Source organism: Wickerhamomyces ciferrii, contig 00257 (genome assembly GCF_000313485.1).
Source record: "Wickerhamomyces ciferrii WGS project CAIF00000000 data, strain NRRL Y-1031 F-60-10, contig 00257, whole genome shotgun sequence".
NCBI lineage: Eukaryota > Fungi > Ascomycota > Saccharomycetes > Phaffomycetales > Wickerhamomycetaceae > Hansenula > Hansenula ciferrii.
The window spans coordinates 36,300-55,154 of NW_011887483.1; the positions used below are offsets into that span (position 1 = coordinate 36,300).

Consider the following 18,855-nt stretch of genomic DNA (forward strand, 5'->3'; position numbering starts at 1 on the left):
TCATAGCACTGTATAGCCCAGAAGCATTCAGCAGCAGATCAGCATTAATTTTATTTCAAAGTATGAGATCCTTAGAGTCTTGGTGTTTGAATTGTGAATAACTGATAATTATGGTTGTATTGATTTTGGTGTTTTTTGAGAGACAAAGAACTTTATCATAATTTACTTTACAAAACTCCAGAAAACCGGTAACCTTTAGAATCAAAGGATACAGTAATCAATAGACAGCTAATAATATACAATCACAAATCAATTTCCTGTCATTTGTAGCCAGTTCTATTAAAATTGCCAGTAGTTAAGCACCAAGAGTCTGTCGGTATCGGAAATGGTTATTGCACTGGCGCTGTACCACTGTGCCCCTAATTTTCTTCACCAGAATCAACAACTGAAATACAATTGTAACACATTTCAGATCAGAATCATACAACAACTGATAGACAACAATTGCTACACAGATCACAGACAGAATATGTTTAACAACACTGGGTTCCAACAACAGGGGAACCAGTTCAATGGTGGCCAACAAGCACAACAACCATTGGGATACCAACAAACTGGATTTGGTCAATTGCCTCCTCAGCAAACAGGATTCCAAAATAATCAATTCCAACAACAACAACAACCTCCACAAACTAGTTTCCAAAATCAATTAGCTCAACCTACTGGTGGATATGGTTTCAGTCAACCTTTAGCTCAACAACAACCGCTTTACTCACAACCAACTGGGTTTGTTCAACCTCAACAAACTGGATTCGTTGCTCCTCAACAAACAGGTTATGTTGGTGCTGGAGGATTTGGTCAAGTTCAACCTCAACAAACTCAGCAATTCGGATTCCAACAACAACAGCAGGTAAATCAACCATTAGCTCCTCAAAAGACAGGTTTCACAACTGCTGCTCAATCAATTGATAAGAATGATGAATTAAAAATTCCAAACATTAGGTTATCTTTCTTAACTGCACAAGATCAACAAAAATTTGAAGATTTATTCCGTAGTGCAGTTCCAAAGAGTTCAAATGCAATTACAGCAGATGCTGCTAGAGAAATCTTGATGAGATCTGGATTACAACCATCTCAATTGGCAAACATTTGGGAATTATCTGATTTGAATAAATCTGGTCAATTATTATTCCCTGAATTTGCTTTAGCTTTACATTTATGTAATGTTGGTTTAAGAGGTCAACCTATCCCGTTCAAATTACAATCAAGTGTTAAAAATGAAGTTGAAGGTTTTGTTGATGCAATTAATTTCAGTATTCCAGATGATGATGCACCAAAAAGAAATACACCATTTGATAATTTACAAAGTTTGAATGGTCTTCAATTACAAAATCAACCAACTGGTTATCAACCACAAATCTTACCACAAGCTACTGGTTATCAACCATTGCAACCACAAAGAACTGGATTCCAACCATTACAAGCTCAAGCTACTGGCTATCAACCTCTACAAGCTCAAGCCACAGGGTTTCAACAGCCTTTACAAAGTCAAGCTACAGGGTTCCAGCAACCTCTACAAAGTCAAGCAACAGGTTTTCAACCAAATTATAATCCTCCAGCTCTTTTACAAGCTCAAAAGACTGGCTTTGGTAACAATTCAATGTTTACTGGTGGGTTACAAGCTCAAAAAACTGGTGTTGGTAATAATTCATTATTTCAATCAAGTTATTTACAACCTCAACGTACAGGATTTGTTGGTTTTTCACAATTTCAAAACTTACCACCACAACAAAATCAAGAATTTATTAAACCTGAAGAAAAACATTTATTTAGTAAGATTTTTGATACTTATGATACAAAGAAAACTGGTCAATTAGATCCTCAAACTTCTGCTGAAATTTTCAGAAAATCAGGTTTGAATCGTGGTGAGTTGGAAAAAGTTTGGAATTTAATCACCACTGAAACAACTACTGGCTTAAATAAAGAATTGTTTTCATTAGGTATGTGGTTGATTTATAGAAAATTGAATGGTAACGAACTTCCAAATCAATTACCTGACTCATTAATACCAGATAGTATTAAGAATATCAATTATGCTAAAAATAAATTAAAAAGTCAACCATCATTTGGTGGATCTAGTTTCAAAAACAATGATGATGGTGATATTACCACTTCCAAAAATAGAAGAAGATCAGAAAATCAAACTTCTGAATCACAAGTTGATGATTTGAAATCCAAGATTCAAAAAGCCCAAAGACAATTGGATACATTAAAAGCTGAAGGATCTAAAAGAGAAGAAGCTCATGCTAAAGATTTACAAGAAATTGAAAATTTGAAAAATCAAATTAGAACTTTACCAAAACCAAATATTTCAAATGATCATTTAGGTAAAAAGGATAAATTAAACACTTTAGTTTCAAGAGTTCCAAAATTAATCAGTGAAATTTCAAGAATTGATAATGATATCACAAACTCAAGAATTGATCTTTATAAAATCCAACATCCTTCTTCAATTGTTGGTTCTGGTCCAAATGGTGAAGTTACTGAATCAGATAAAAGAAAAGCTCAAAGTAAAGCTCTTTTAGCTCAAAGAATGGCTGCACTGACTGGTAAAACTGTTACTGATCCAACAGCAGATTTTGATAAAGAACAACAATTATTGAATGAAGAAGTTTCTAAAATTAAATCAAAAAATAAAGAAAATCAAGAAATCATTTATGATATTGAAAAATCTATTAAAGAATTATCTCAAGGTGTTTTATCTACTTTGAATCATGATAGTGATCCTAAAGGCTATAAGAAATTTGAATTAGGTCTTGATGTTCAACCAGATGTTGCTGATTTGATTAAATCTTTGAGAATTAGTACACCAACTGCTACTCCACAACCACAAGGTTCAAGACAATCATCATTTGAAGTTAGAAATACTCAACCTCAACAACCTGTTCAACCTCAAACATCAGGATCATCTGCACAAGCTCCAGCTGCTTCTTCTACTTCAGATTCTTACTCAAGTTTCAGTAATCCTTCTGATAGAGCTGCTTATATCAAGGAACAAGCTAAGAGAAAAATGAATGAAAGATTGGCTAAATTTGGTATTTCAAGACATGGTGGTAATAAAAATGAATCTCCATCAACACCTTCTACTCCACAAGTCAATTCACCACAGACAACTGGTCAACAATTTGCTCCACAACAAGCTGCTCCACAAGCTGTTCCACAACAGGAAGCACCAAAACAAGTTGCTCAACCACAATCTCAACCTCAATCTCAACCACCAACTCCTCAATTTGAAGCACAAGCTAAAGCTAAAGCTGCCCCACCACCACCTCCATCATCAAGAGCTCCACCAAAGGCAGCTTCAAAACCTGCAGAATCTGAAGAAGAAGTTGATGAAGAAGAATTGAAACTTCGTCAACAATTAGAAGATTTAAAGAAGAAGAAAAAAGCTGATAAAGAAGCTAGATTGGCTCAATTACGTAAAGAACTTGAAGATGCTGAAAAGGATGAAGATGAAGAACCACCAAGTCAACCACCTGCTAAAACTTTTTCACCACAACCACAAGCTCCAAAAGCACCAGCTGCTCCAACAACCTCAGCTGCTCCTGCTCAAGAACAACCAAAATCTGAAGAAAAGAAAGATGATAAGTTTGGAGGAGTTCAACATCATGATACTAATCCATTTGCTAAAACAACAGCTCCAGCTGCTATTTCTTCAAATAATCCATTTGGTAAATCACAACAACCACAAGAAGCTGCTAAACCACAACCAGTCAAACAAAACTCAACTAGTAGCTTCAACAACAAACCCCAATCTGCTGCTGCTCCGGTTCCTTCAATTAATCCTAAATCTATTGAAGCTCAACGTAAGGCTCAAAGAGGTGTTGATAGTGATGATGATGGATGGGGATCTGAAGAAGAAAAGAGTGAAGATGACGAGGAAGATATACCAAATCGCCAAGGTGCTGCTCATCTAGCTGGATTATTGTTTTCAGGTATGGGTCCACCAAGAACTAATTCAAATTCCCAAGTATCAACTCCAAAACAAGAACAACCACAAGCATTTAATGCACCAAAGGAAAAACCAGTTCCTATTGCTCCAGCTGTTCCAAGTATTTCATCAAATAATACACCACCCCCACCACCTCCAGTTGCACCACCAGCTCCATCTGCTACACAAGAACAAATTCCTCCAACTCCACCATCACCACCTTATCCAACTGAAGAAGGCCCAGCTGATGATTCTTTTGCTGCACACCCACATCCAGAATTGAATCAAAATAATGTCAAATCTGATGATGAATTTGTGGACTCATTATCTACACCTGCAAGAGGATCACCAGCTCCAGAAAACAATGTTCAACCACCACCTTTACCAGAATCAAGTGCACCTCCAGCACCACCTTTACCAGAATCAAGTGCACCTCCAGCACCACCATTACCAGAATCAAGTGCACCACCACCACCTCCATTACCAGAATCAAGTGCACCAGCTCCACCACCATTACCTCAAGTTAGTGCACCAGCTCCACCACCATTACCTCAAGTTAGTGCACCAGCTCCACCACCATTACCAGAATCAAGTGCACCAGCTCCACCTCCATTACCTCAATCTAGCGCACCACCACCACCACCATTACCTCAATCCAGCGCACCACCTCCACCACCATTACCTCAAGCTAGTGCACCTGCTCCTCCACCTTTACCACAGTCAAGTGCACCACCACCACCTCCAGCTCCAGCACCTCAAGTTTTCTCACAACAGCCTTCAGCACCAGCACCAGGTGGTGGTTTACCATTCTTAGCTGATATTCAAAGATTTAGAGACGAGAAAAATGTTGTTGGTTAGTTTTTTTGTATAATTTAAAGAATTTGTTATAATAAAAAGTTCTACATTGTGTTTTATCTTAGCACTTCAGTAAGAGATAATAGTCATCTAAAAGCCATAAGGAAGAATAATTAACCGATACATATAAGGTAAAAATTGAAACTAGCATACGTACTACAATTAATGAACCAGTGATGAAAGATTTTTGGGAATTATTGGTTACGATTTCGATATTATTTTATTTTTCTCGGTTTTTATCGGTCTATGATTTAATACGCCATTGGTTATTTGGCAAATTGATATAATATTAAATTTAAGCGCCAGAATGAAACCTTTGATTCTTCCACAATAAACATCAAATACAACTCAAAATTAATAGATAATAGATGGTATTGAGTGCGTTCTTATCAAGCAGAGCCGAGCAGACTGGCGGATCAAGCAGACTTATTTCAGAACCTTGTCAATCCCAATGTCGTACTGCAGTGGCTTCCAGGGCGGCTAATACAATCATATGTTCTGTATTTGAAGATAAGAACAAATTGGAAGTGAAAGTTGGTTTGGCATTCATAAACCTTGGAACTGGTGAGATTATATTGAGTGAGATCTTGGATTCACAGACTTATGTTCGTACCATTCATAAGCTTCAAGTATTTGATCCTAATGAAGTCTTGGTTCCTGCTCAATCTTTGAGACCTTCACCAAACAAGATGGCGGTTATTTTAGGGTCAAATTTGGATGAATCAGTGAAGATCAATGGAGTTGAGAAGAAGCATTATAGCGAATCGTACGGATTAGAGAGTATTGAAGAGATGGCTTTTGAAAAAGATGTGAACTATTTGAAGGAAGTATTGGATGAAAAGATATATGCATTACGTGCTTTAGCTGGTGGTCTTAGGTATTTGAAATTATCATCTAAATGGAAGAATATTGAGTTCCGTCAATATAGATTTAGATATGAGGTTCCTGAAAGTACAATGTTTATTGATTCTACAACTATAAAGAGTCTTGAGTTATTAGAGAATTTAGAGGATAAACATGGAACATCTTTGTACAAATTTTTAAACTCAACTAAAACCAAAATGGGTGAAAGAACATTGAAAAACAATATATTACAACCATTAACTGATAAAGGAAGTATTGTGATGAGATCTGGCGCTGTTAAAGAGTTGATGGAGAAAAATGCGGTCCTATTAGATGTACGCTTATTATTGAAAGATTTACAAGATTTAGATAAATTATTCGCATTATTACTTATGAAAAAAGGTTCAGGTACAGAAGCAACTCATCTTGTAAATCAAGTGATCTTGTTCAAGCAAGCTGCCGTCACTGCTCAGAAGATATCACAGTTACTTGAAGGAACTACAAGTCCATTACTTCAACAAATTCAAGATATATGTGGTGACCCAGGGATCACAGAAGTGAAAGATATTATAGATGAGTGTATTAATGAAGATTGTAATTGGGCATCAGGACCATTAGATTTGAGAAATCAAAGGATGTACGCTGTTAAAGCTGGAAGAAATGGTCTCATTGATATATCTAGACAAGCTTATAAGGCAAGTGTTGATCAGATTTTACAATATATTGAAGAAGTTAATGAAGCCCATGAAAACTTACAAATTGAGCAATCATATAACAGTAGAAGAGGGTTTTTCCTTAAAGTTCAACAATTGGATGAATCTGAGTTACCAGAAGTTTTCATTAATACTAAAAGTAAAAAAACATATAAAGAAACAACAACTTTAGAACTTGTTAAGGCAAATGCAAGATTAGATGATATTGCTGCTGAAATTTTAATGTTGAGTGAAAATGTTCTTGATGATTTGACAAATGAAATTGTGAATTATTTACCAGTATTATTCATGACAAGTGAAGCATTAGCAATTTTAGATTTATTACAAAGTTTTGCAGAAACATCATTACAATGGGATTATATTGTACCAGAAATCACAGGAATATTAACTATAAGATCAGCTAAACATCCAATACTTCAGAAAATGATTCCAAATTTTATTCCTAATGCTATTTGTTCAGTTCAAGAAACTTCAAGGTTTCAAGTCATTACAGGGACAAATATGAGTGGTAAATCTGTATATATGAAACAAGTTTCTATATTGGTGATTATGGCTCAAATGGGGTGTTTAGTACCAGCTGAATATGCATCATTTCCATTATATAATAATTTAAGAGCTCGTTTATGTGTTGATAATTTTGCAACAACTTCATCAAGTTTCACTACAGAAATGAATGAAATTTTATGTGTTATTGAAGATGCAGATGAAAAAAGTCTTATTATTATTGATGAATTAGGTAGAGGATCAAGTTTAAATGATGGTTTCACAATTTCATTAGCAATTTGTGAACATTTATTAAATACAAATGCAACAATTTTCCTTTCAACACATTTTCATAAACTTTCTAAGATTATGGGCACAAAGCAAGGTGTTTTACAAAATCATATGAGTTCAAGTGCATCACAAAATGGTACATTGAAGATGAATTATCGTATCACATCAGGTATTATAGATATTAGAAGGTATGGAGTTAAGATCGCTACTAAATTTTTTGATCAAGATGTGATTAATAGAGCTTATGAGATATCTAAGAAATTAGAAGAATTGTCTGCAGATGTAAATTCAATTGATGAAGTACAATTAGCTAAAGAACGCAAAATTTTGAACCTCGTAAAGATCTTGCAGTATGCAGTTGAACATGATGAGGTTAGCAGACCGGTGCTTCTCCTGATCCAAGATGAGTTTCTAGCAGAGTAATCAAATATTAATCAGTAAATCAGATCTGTTTCCTGTTTCTCGTAGTTTTAAAGACCCTGTTTATTGTTGATTGCGTCAAGTTGTTCCTCGGTAACTAAAAGTGCCAATCCGGGTTCCCCACAGACATCAATATTTTGACAGCTGTGAGTGAGCACACTAAAAAACATCAAAACTATTTAAGCGCCAGAATTTCTTCTTCATGGCGGCGAATCTGTCAACAAGATTTGAATACACAGGTATTTGAAAGCTAGATAGTGGGAAAAGGATTTGGTAAAAGGGTAATGAGTACGCTGATATCAAAGTTGTTGAACCCGGGAAGCAGGAGCCAGGAGCTTAGGCTGATTGCACGGAACCTATTGCAGCTATACAAAGAAAATAGGAAGAACCCATCAAAGCATGTTGTGATTTTTTTGCTTTCATTGTTTTCATCAACAACTGTTGCTGTGATTTACACGTTGAACAAGGTCATTTCTGATATCAGAGATAAGAGAGATTCTAGACCGCTTTACAAGAGATCGTCTTCTACAATATTGAAGAATGGTGCAAGAGAATTGTTCATACCTTACAAGAATAGACAGAAAAGAGTCATTATTCAACCAACAGAACCTGAATTATATGAAAAGGATAAGTTTAAATATAAAAACTTTGCTAAAAATATCAAAACTGAAGAAGATCATGATAAGATTTTCAGTTCTAAATTCTTAAATCAATTAATCATAATTTGGCAAATCTTAATACCAAAAGTAAATGATAAGAATTCTATATTCTTAATAACACAATTCTTCTTTTTGATTTTAAGAACTTGGTTAAGTTTATTAATTGCTAAACTTGATGGCCAAATTGTGAAAGATATTATTGGGGGTAAATTTAGAAAATTCTTACGTGATTTAGCTTATTGGTTTTTAATGGCTGTTCCTGCGTCATATACAAATAGTGCAATTAAATATCTTGTTAAGAAACTTTCAGTTAACTTTAGAACAAATTTAACAAGATATGTCCATGATATGTACTTGGATCCAAGAATGGTTTATTATAAAGTTATGTTTAATGATCAATCAATCAAAGATATTGATAATTTCATCACCACTGATATAAATAGATTTTGCAATTCTATTTGTTCCTTATTTTCAAATATTGGTAAACCAATGATTGATTTAGTATTCTTTGCAGTTTATTTAAGAGATAATTTAGGTACTGCTGGTATTACAGGTATTTTTGTTAACTATTTCATTAGTGCTTATATATTGAAAAGAAATACACCACCATTTGGGAAATTAACAAAAGAAAAATCTGCTTTGGAAGGTGAATATTATAATGATCATTTAAATTTAATTACAAATAGTGAAGAAATTGCATTTTATAATGGTACTAATTTAGAAAAAATTAAAATTAATGAAATTTACGACAAAATGATGAATCATGTTTTCAAAGTTAATAGAATTAAAGTTGCATATAATGTCTTGGAAGATTATATTTTGAAATATACTTGGTCTGCATTAGGTTATTTATATGCTTCAATTCCAATTTTCATCATTTCTGTTAAAGATGATGTTAAGAAAAGTACAGAAGATAGAAATATGCGTCAATTTATTGTTAATAAGAGATTAATGTTAAATATGGCAGATGCTGGTAGTAGATTGATGTATTCAATCAAAGATATTTCTAAACTAACTGGTTATACTGATAGAGTTTTCACACTTTTAACAGTTTTACATCAAGTTCATGATGGTGATTTCCAATTTGGTAGTGAAGATTGGAATGAAAATATTAAAGGTGCTATTCAATATCATTATAATGGGCTAAGATTTGAAAAAATTAATGTTATTATCCCAACTATTAATGGAGGTGAAGGTACAAAATTAATTAATGAACTTGATATTAATTTAAAACAACATGAAAGTATTTTAATCTTGGGTATGAATGGATGTGGTAAAACTTCAATTGAAAGAATCTTGGCAGGATTATGGCCATTATATCATGGTTTGATTTCTAAACCAAATGATGATGATATAATTTATTTACCACAAAAGGCATATTTTAGTAATGGTACTCTTAGAGACCAACTAATTTATCCAATGTCACATTCTGAAATGCTGAATGAAGGTAAAACTGATCAAGATTTGATTAGAATTTTGAAAGAAGTTAGATTAGAATATTTATTAGATCGTGATGTTGGGTTAAATTATTTAAATTCAATTCATGATTGGAAAGATGTATTAAGTGGTGGTGAAAAGCAAAGAGTTCAATTTGCAAGAATTTTATTTAAAAATCCAAAATTTGTTGTATTAGATGAAGCAACTAATGCAATTAGTAGTGATATTGAAGCTTATTTATTTGATTTATTAAGAAAAAAGAATTTTGCATTCATTACACTTTCTCATCGTCCTTTATTAATTAAATATCATGATTATTTACTTGAAATTCATCAAGATGGTAATTGGTCATTAGAAACTTTAGGTAGTGATGCAGCAATTATTTCAATTGAAAAGGAAATTAAAGAAATTGAAGATAAATTAAAAGATGTTGATTCCCAAGAAGATCGTAAAATTCAATTAGAAAATTTATTGGATGGTATTCAACCAAAAAAGTTATTAAGTGATCAAATTGCAGAAATTGACTGAAAAAAGAGGAGTTTCTATTAGTTGCTCATTCACTTTATTTATTTATTTATATGTTACGGTTTTAGTTATGTGGTTATGTTATTTATGAAAAAGATTCAATTAGCTTTTATATATAGATTAAATACAATATTTATGATTTATATGTAATTATTTATCCTAATTTCACCATGGAACTGTATTAACTTTTGAAGGATCTTGTTCGAAAAAGAATTTTAAAATTTCATGTTTGTGTAAATATCCATGATACCTATTGAAAGGATTTCTCTTTGTACGTTTAGTTGAAAGCACTTCACCAGTTCCAAAAGGATCTTTAGCAAATAATGATAATGCATTTCTATTCTCAGCATTTGATAAATCATTAAAATATTTTTCATGTTCTAATGAACCAATTTCATAATCTGGTTTAGGATCAACACCAATATAATTAACATTTTCAATTGGGAATTTCAAAGCAGGGAAATGATAATCCAAGAATCTTGATCTTTTAAATTCAAACCCTGGAACCGTGATCTTGGAAGGATAATTACCAACGATTTCATTAAATCTTGATAAAGAATAAAGAACATTTTCAAATGAATCTCTTGCAAATTCTTCAGTTGATATTCTATCAGTTAAACCTTCTAATAAACCTAAGTTTTCAGCTAAAAGATAATAACTTTGTGCTTCTGAAATAGGACCAGCCTGTTTTTTAGTTTGTCCACCACTAAATAATAATAAAGCTTCAGGATCTTTTTGTAATTCTTTTATACCAATTTTGATATGTTCAATAAATAACAAATGATCATGTCCTTCTACTTGGAATGATTCTAAAAACCAATCTTCTGTATTAGAGCCATCGTTTGTTCTTTTCCAGATCCCATGACCTGGAACAATGATTAGATGCTTTAAATTGGAGCTCATTGTTGAGATTATCTTCAACTTCAGGTGATTATAATGAATTCGGAAATACATGTAAGTATAATTGAATATTAGGTTTTCAGCTGAGTGCTGCCCGAATCAAAGTAATAACTACAAAAATATTAAAACCAAATTTAATTTAATTAAAAACCATTAATCCCATTTTAAAGAATAATTTAATCTAATATACAAAGAGTGTTTGAGTGTAAAATGCATGAAAATAACAAATAATATATGAAAATAAAAATATTGGTTACAAAAAAATTCATTTAAAATCTTTATAAGTCCATTTTTCAGTAACTTTTGGTTGATATCTTCTACGTTTACCAACTGGAATTCTTGTTTCAACTTTACCTTTAGTTTGTAAACCTCTCATAGTATCATGTAATAAATTACCTTCAGATTTCAATTTTCTTAAAGAATCAGTTAATTCATCAGATAATTTAACATCAACAGGTTTATCAGAAATATTATGTTTTGTACCTAATTTACTTGTTTTTCTTTTTTTATCTTTTTTATCAGATTTCTGTAGTTGTAATTCTTTTGCATTTATTTCATCTTCATAATTTGATAATTTTTGTAATTCCGTTATTTGTTTCTTTAATGATTTTAATTCTTGTTCTATTTTAACTCTTTCTTGATGTTTCTTTTGTTTATTTCTTTGTGTTTTAGTTTTCTTTTTATTTACCACAGGTTTATTAACTGATAATGAATAAGCATCTTCATCATCTTCATCTTGTTCTTCTTCATCTTCATCTTCATCTTCATTATCATCATCACTATCTTCTTCTTCTTTAAGATGCGCAGTTGCTAATAATTTTTCAAGTTTAATTCTTTGAGCTTCTAAAGCTTGTTTTTTATCTTCTCTTTCTTTAACACTTGTATATTCTTGATTTATTAAAGATTTCCAAGATTCTAAAGATGGATTATAAGATTTACCAGCATTTGGAATTAATTCAGATTTTTCAACTTGAATTGGAGACTCTTTTAAAGTTTTAGGTAAAGTTTTTGGTTTTGTCCAACCTTTATCACTAAATTTTTCTAAAATTTCAGGTTTTGGATCTTTTGGAGCTTCTGGAGCACCCCAAACATCATAAGCATTTGTATTAACAAGACCTTCTTTATCAATAATTGTATTAGTAGAAGTTTCACCTTGAACTCTACCAGCTAATTTCATTAATCTATGAATTTCTTTCTTTTTAACACCATCAATTTTATTATCAGATTTTTTATGAGGATTACTATAACCTGGAGCTTTTGATCTTTGAGCTAAAATTTCATGAGATTTTAAAACTTTATAAGGTTTAACAGCTTTTTTCTTTAATTTATTATCACCAGCAGTATCAATAGAGAATAATTGATTTGAATCAATTTTATCAACTTCTTCACCTAATGTACGAATTTGTTCCCTTTTCTCTTCAAGACTGATTTCAACATCATCGATATCGATGTTTTTTCTCCAGGCTTTTTTACCTTTACGAGAAGTTTGTTTCTTTGTTGATGGTCTATTAACTTCCATTATGAATATTGTTCTTATTTATAAAAGTTAAAGTTAGATCAATTTCCCACATAATAGTAGTTAAGCTCATCTCATCTGTATAAAATTTTTATTTTTATTTCTGATGAGCACCGCGCCATATAACCATTACCCGATTTGGCGATTGGGTATAAATCATAACTACAAATTAACAAATATTTCAAATAATTCAAATTAGAATTTGATATTTTATTGATTCAGTTTCATTTAATTGCTTTTAATTCTAGTGATTATTATGCCATGCTTTATTCATGCTTTTTCTGATTCCAATTCGGTGTATTTCTCTTCAATAAACTCTGTTATGGCCTTGATCACACCTAAATAATCATAAAGATCAAAATATCCATTAACATTCACATAAGTTGGTGATTGGAATTTCTTACAAAGAACATTCGATAGTTTCTTTGTAATATCTAGTAATCCTTCATTGGAATTGTTTAATATAGTTTGGAAAACTTCTGAAGTTTTTGGCTTTAAAACAAAGTTAGTAAAAATACCAATAATCAGATCAATAAATTTCAAAAACATACATGGATAATAGAATAAATATAACATCCAAATGGAGTATCTGGTCCTGTTTTACTTATGAACACCGTGATGGGTATCTTGTTCTTCTCAGTAGTGGATGGTCTCTTTGTGGGTATTGTGATGGACGCTTGAAATGGATCACCAAAACTTGGACTTAACTCTGTGGAAACAGTAGTTGTAGAGCTCATTTTTTCTTTCTTCTTTATCTGTTTTGCGATTATTTAATATATCGCAAGATTCTCACTAGCTTAATTAATGCTAAAATATGTTCAATGTACTGAGTTTATATAAATGGAATTCCAAATTGACATTTTATTTCTTTGTATGAGTCTCGATTCGGATTCAACTTTAGGCAAGAATGGCAATTTTGTATTTTGTACCTTATATAAGCGCACTACAAAATGACAGTAAAGAACTGAAAAATTTCATAAAAGTAACTCAATCAAGATAATTTAGTTATGTATTTTGTGTATATTGATCGAAAAATTGATTAAATTTAACATGATCTGAAATTTTCAATGCAGATGTATTTTCAGATGTTGTTTTATATGATTCATTAGTTGAACTAATAATATTTTGTGTAAATGGTAAAACTAGTGCATCTGAATTTTCTTTGTTTCTAGATTCTTCCCTTGCAGATATATGTAAGTTGTCTTGTTTCCTCTGAAGTTGATGATATATATTATCATTATTGTTATTTTCTGGCTGTTGCTGTTGCTGCTGCTGCTGTACTTGTATATTTCTTTCTTCATGTTCAGTTAATCGACTTAAATCATTTAAAACATCATTAATAGTTTTTTGATTAACTGTTATACCAAATTTATTGAAAATTTGTAAACCTCTTTTAGTTGTAAGACCTAATGAATTTAAATATAATCCAAAAAGTATTGGTAAATTTGTACTCTTCTTTTTATTTCTAGAATAACATAAAACTGAAAGTATAAGTATTAATCTATTATGTAGACTAGTTTTTTCAACGTTTGAATTGTTATCATCATTATCATTCGATATATTTGTAGATGGGGTATTATTTTCTAAAGAATTTGATAATAATTGTTTAAATAAATCTGTTAATATTGGTGCTTCTTTATCAATACCCTCTATAGAATTAAAATTTAAATCAAGTAAAGTTGAAGAACTAGATATTAAATCATCTTTAGTCTTACTTTGACATGTTTTATATTTCCCAAAAATTGATGAATTCTGTTGTAAGTTCTTTAATTCTTGTAATAATTTCTTCCCAATTACATTTGTTAAAGGTTTTAAATCAACATCATAATTCTTTTTCAATAATAAATCCTCCAATACAGCTTCATTTGCAAATAATTCCTGGGTAATAACCTCTTGTCTTCTTCCATTACCAGAGACATAGGGTATTGCAGAAACAAAATCAGCAATTGATAATCTTTTAGATCTCATGAATTCAAATACTTCATTAGCCTTTTTGATTGTTAAAGCAGATGGTTGTTGATCATTTTCTGATGAGGGTTTAGTTTTCTGTTTCTTTGTTGTTGGTTCCTGTGACATATTATACAGATGACTATCTGACTGTCAACTGCTAAAGGTGATCCTGATCCTATCCAATATTTGACTCTGATGAGCTTCTTTATTACTTGATGAGAAATCGCGTAAATATAAACAAACGCGTATAAATTTGAGCTTTTTTCGCGACATATAATCAAACTTTCCATCTTTTATACTCACATTTTAATCATTATTCCATTGTTTATCAAAAGATGTCATCTAAACAAGTTTCCATAATAGTCGCTGCTCTCTTACCATCGTTTGGTATTGGATACAAAAATCAATTACCATGGAAACTTAGAAATGAAATGAAATATTTCAAAAATGTAACAACAAATAAATCATCATCATCATCAACAAATTCTAAAAATGCAGTTATAATGGGTAGAAAAACTTGGGATTCAATTCCATCTAAATTCAGACCATTACCAGATCGTTATAATGTCATATTGACAAAGCAAGATCCTACAAGTTTTGAACCTATAGAAAATGTTAAATATTCAAATAATATTGATGATACAATTAAAAATTTATTAAATGATGATTCAATAAATCAAATTTTCATTATTGGAGGATCTGAAATTTATAATAATTCAATAACAAATAATCTTGTTGATAATTTATTAATAACAGAGATTAATCATTTAAAATCAAATGAAATTGAAATGGATACTTTCTTAAATAAAGATTATATATTAAATAATTTTACCAAGACTAATAAAATTGAATTACAAAAATTTATTGGTGAAAATATTGAAATTCCAAGTGATAAAATCATTGAAGGTGATTTTGAATATGAATTTACTTTATATAAAAGAAAATAGATTTCTAACTACAATGATATTAAATATAATCCAATATAATGCAATATTCTATGACAATTATATGTTGTATATAAATAATAATGCAACTTCCAAAAATTTATATATAAATGAAATACTCCTATGTCAATAATCTATTTGTGCTGTTTTTTTCTAATATAAATAATATGTTTTTTTCTATTTTTTGGGTTTTCTAAAATCATAATTAAAAGAATGATCAATCAAGATCGAGAATTGAAACAAATTAAATCAACAAACCAATATAAAAACCAAAAAAAGCTGCACTAACCTAAGCCAGCAAACCAAACCCCCAAAACAATTTAATTTTCTTTCTAAAAAGATCTTCTATTTAAATAATCAATCTCTCTGCATAAAACATGCCAATCAATTTCTCTTTCTTTATTCAAATTTTGTTCAATTTTTAATAATTCATAAAATATTTTCAAATTTGGTTGAATTATAATATTTAATCTTCTAACACGAACATAAAGATAAGCTCTTGGTAATGAAACATTTAATAACTTCATAGTTTCCAAGATACAAAAACTTGCAGATCTTGAAACTCCAACTCTACAATGAATTAAATTTAATTCATTGTTTAAAGGTAATATATAACCTTGTTTGATTAATTGATAAATTTTTTGAAAATAATTTGTTATTGAACATTTCCCATCATCTTCTAAAAATGGTATATGAATTAATTTTTTTACAGTTGATGAAGGATAATTATAAATATAAATAACACAAGATTCATCTTTAATCTCTTCACCTAATTCATCTATATTTGCATAAAATTTTTCCATATGTAAAGTTTCCATATCTAAATCATTAATCCATGATGGAATAGCACCAAATGAAATAATTTGACTAATACCTAATTTTGATAATAATGTTGGACATGATGCATGTTCAAAAGTACCTAATAATAAATGAGGAAAAATTCTTGATGGTAAATTTTTATCAATTGAATTTGATAACCATGTATTTAATTCTTCATCTTCTAAAGATGATAAAGTTATTGATGATGGTGATACTTCAGTTTCATCAGTTAATTTCATTGACTCTATTGATGAAGTTATTGAATTTGAATCAGATGATGAACTTGATGATGATGAACTTGATGATTGATTCTTTGGTGAATTTTTTCTTAAGAAAGGTTCCAAGACTTTTTGGAAAATTTCAATATCATTCTTAAATAAATAAATTGGTCTTTTATAATCATTAAAAAATTTTAATAAAATTGAACTTAAACTTTCACCAGTTTGATAAATTTCCAATGCAATAATTAAAAAACTCATTGAACTATAACCATCAAAACAATGAATTAAACAATTTTTACCCATTTTAATCATTGAATAATTTATAAATTTTAAATATTTTAATATAATTTCACATTCGAATTCACCAAAATTCTTCAAATTGAAAGATCCAGAACTTGGGAAATCAATATAATGTTTTTCATTAAAACTAAAATTCCCATTAATAACATCTCTAGTTTGTGGACCAGTACATTGATCATATAATTCATCTAAAGAATCAAAATCTAAATCTGTAAAACCATTAACATGTTTATGACAATTTATAATTAATTGAAATTCATCTTGATGAGTATTTTCAGGATGTAAATCATTTATATTTCCTAACCATAAATGTTTTGAAATTTGTTGTTTTGAAGTCATTAACCATAATTCAACACGTTCATGGAAAAGATAATTCATATTCCAATTATTCATTGTATATTGTAAAGCCATATTAGAATTTAATTTTGATAAATCTTGATTAATTTTATATTTAGCAACAAGAGATTTTGGATTATAATCCAATATATAAGTATTATAATCATTTGATTTACCAATAGTTTTTTGGAAATCACGTAATTTTTTAGCCAATGTTAAATTTGAATCCATATCATTATCTTCAGAATATATAATAAAATCAGAAATTTTAGATAATAGTGAGACTTGACATGAATAATTTCTTAAATTAATTGATTTATCCTTGGTTACTAAAGGTTCTATAGTTAAATCATTCATCATAACTGTTGATTTAATTAAACAACAATTATCAACATCATTTGATTTTATAATTAATAAATAACGAACTTTTGGAATGAAACTGATGGATTCTGGATTCATTTCCAAAAATTCACATTGAACTTGACTTATAGCACCATGAAGATAAGGAAATAATGTTGAAACATTTGGTAAAGGGTTTGTAAACCAATCATCAAGAATTTTATTCAATTGAGGTGTAGTTAATCCATAAATTTCAGAATCAACTAGTGGTAAATTTAAACGTAATTCATTTAAGTAACTTGTTGGAATTTGTTGATTTGAACCATATGCTTCAATACTAGAACTACTAACAGAACGTTGATGAGATTCATAAGTATATTGAGCACCAGAATTAGCCGCTGTTAATAAAGGTCTTTTAATAGCTTCATTTCCATTGTCATTACCAGTTGAAAGACTTAGACTTCTTGGAATTGAACTTGAATCTTGACTAGTCTTTGATCTTTGTGATTTTTTGCTTGTTGAACTTGAGCTTGAACTAAGTCTTCTTAATTGTTCCTTCAGCATCTTCATTTGATTTTATAATATGGCGGCTAATTAAAAACCAGTTGATTTGTAGCAAAAATAATGTGAGAGTGAATAGCACTTGAAATGAGTTATCAATAGTTGATCTGTTTGTGATAATCAGCAATAGTTGTTGTCCTTTGATCTTTGACTTTTGGTCTTTGTGTTTATGAAGATTTTCAAGATCTTTTATACTTCAAACAATATTTAAAGTATGATAAAGTTTTAAAATCTTGATCTATTCCACTTTCTTGAAAATAAACTTCAATTAACCAGCAAATAATTCAATTACTTTTGGAGTAAATCTGTAAGTATAAGTAGGTTTATAATTCTTTTTAATTTGAGGTCTTTTAAAATGTGAAATTTGTATAATGTGTTGAATATGTGAAATGTGTTAAAATATCTTCTTTGATGAATTTTGCAATAGTTTAATTATAGATTATAATTTATACCTTAGTTAATATTATACTAGTGATTGCTTGATTTAATTTATTTTATGTACCTTTTTCAATCTAATAGTTCTAGACATGAACTATTATAACTTGTGATCTATGAAATGCGATTCAAAGTATATTTAAAAAGGAATTGATTAGATGAAATGTAATTGATGGATAAACCAATTACCAATTGGAACCTCCGGGTCTAATCTCCCAGTATCCTATACCATATACCCATTTAAACACAACAACACAACATACGTATATTGATTTACATATGGTCAATATACTTTAAAACCTGCCAAATTGATCAACAAACAGTTACAAAACTTTAAACACAAGTTGATTGGTATGGGTACTCTATAATATTTAGGA

At 30.1% G+C, this 18,855-nt stretch overlaps 9 protein-coding genes across 9 annotated transcripts; 4 read left to right on the forward strand and 5 right to left on the reverse strand.

Moving 5' to 3' along the window:
* Window positions 1-469: 469 nt before the first annotated feature.
* BN7_6230 (Actin cytoskeleton-regulatory complex protein) lies at window positions 470-4,789 on the forward strand (the record flags this gene model as incomplete). Its single annotated transcript, XM_011273211.1, has 1 exon — window positions 470-4,789. The coding sequence occupies one exon, from the start codon at window positions 470-472 to the stop codon at window positions 4,787-4,789; it is 4,320 nt and encodes a 1,439-aa protein (XP_011271513.1).
* Window positions 4,790-5,154: 365 nt separating this feature from the next.
* MSH4 (MutS family protein MSH4) lies at window positions 5,155-7,539 on the forward strand (the record flags this gene model as incomplete). Its single annotated transcript, XM_011273212.1, has 1 exon — window positions 5,155-7,539. One exon carries the CDS (start codon window positions 5,155-5,157, stop codon window positions 7,537-7,539), a length of 2,385 nt encoding a protein of 794 aa, XP_011271514.1.
* A 281-nt stretch (window positions 7,540-7,820) lies between these two features.
* On the forward strand, window positions 7,821-10,160 carry PXA1 (ATP-binding cassette long-chain fatty acid transporter PXA1; the record flags this gene model as incomplete). The annotated part of the gene is made up of 1 exon (XM_011273213.1): window positions 7,821-10,160. The coding sequence occupies one exon, from the start codon at window positions 7,821-7,823 to the stop codon at window positions 10,158-10,160; it is 2,340 nt and encodes a 779-aa protein (XP_011271515.1).
* A 162-nt stretch (window positions 10,161-10,322) lies between these two features.
* BN7_6233 (uncharacterized protein) lies at window positions 10,323-11,060 on the reverse strand (the record flags this gene model as incomplete). The annotated part of the gene is made up of 1 exon (XM_011273214.1): window positions 10,323-11,060. One exon carries the CDS (start codon window positions 11,058-11,060, stop codon window positions 10,323-10,325), a length of 738 nt encoding a protein of 245 aa, XP_011271516.1.
* Window positions 11,061-11,322: 262 nt separating this feature from the next.
* NOP53 (Nop53p) lies at window positions 11,323-12,576 on the reverse strand (the record flags this gene model as incomplete). The annotated part of the gene is made up of 1 exon (XM_011273215.1): window positions 11,323-12,576. The coding sequence occupies one exon, from the start codon at window positions 12,574-12,576 to the stop codon at window positions 11,323-11,325; it is 1,254 nt and encodes a 417-aa protein (XP_011271517.1).
* A 267-nt stretch (window positions 12,577-12,843) lies between these two features.
* Window positions 12,844-13,310, reverse strand: BN7_6235 (uncharacterized protein; the record flags this gene model as incomplete). The annotated part of the gene is made up of 2 exons (XM_011273216.1): window positions 12,844-13,065; window positions 13,125-13,310. The coding sequence occupies 2 exons, from the start codon at window positions 13,308-13,310 to the stop codon at window positions 12,844-12,846; spliced, it is 408 nt and encodes a 135-aa protein (XP_011271518.1).
* Window positions 13,311-13,578: 268 nt separating this feature from the next.
* BN7_6236 (uncharacterized protein) lies at window positions 13,579-14,649 on the reverse strand (the record flags this gene model as incomplete). The annotated part of the gene is made up of 1 exon (XM_011273217.1): window positions 13,579-14,649. The coding sequence occupies one exon, from the start codon at window positions 14,647-14,649 to the stop codon at window positions 13,579-13,581; it is 1,071 nt and encodes a 356-aa protein (XP_011271519.1).
* A 209-nt stretch (window positions 14,650-14,858) lies between these two features.
* On the forward strand, window positions 14,859-15,470 carry DFR1 (dihydrofolate reductase; the record flags this gene model as incomplete). Its single annotated transcript, XM_011273218.1, has 1 exon — window positions 14,859-15,470. One exon carries the CDS (start codon window positions 14,859-14,861, stop codon window positions 15,468-15,470), a length of 612 nt encoding a protein of 203 aa, XP_011271520.1.
* Window positions 15,471-15,799: 329 nt separating this feature from the next.
* Window positions 15,800-18,052, reverse strand: BN7_6238 (Dual specificity protein phosphatase; the record flags this gene model as incomplete). The annotated part of the gene is made up of 1 exon (XM_011273219.1): window positions 15,800-18,052. The coding sequence occupies one exon, from the start codon at window positions 18,050-18,052 to the stop codon at window positions 15,800-15,802; it is 2,253 nt and encodes a 750-aa protein (XP_011271521.1).
* Window positions 18,053-18,855: the final 803 nt, after the last annotated feature.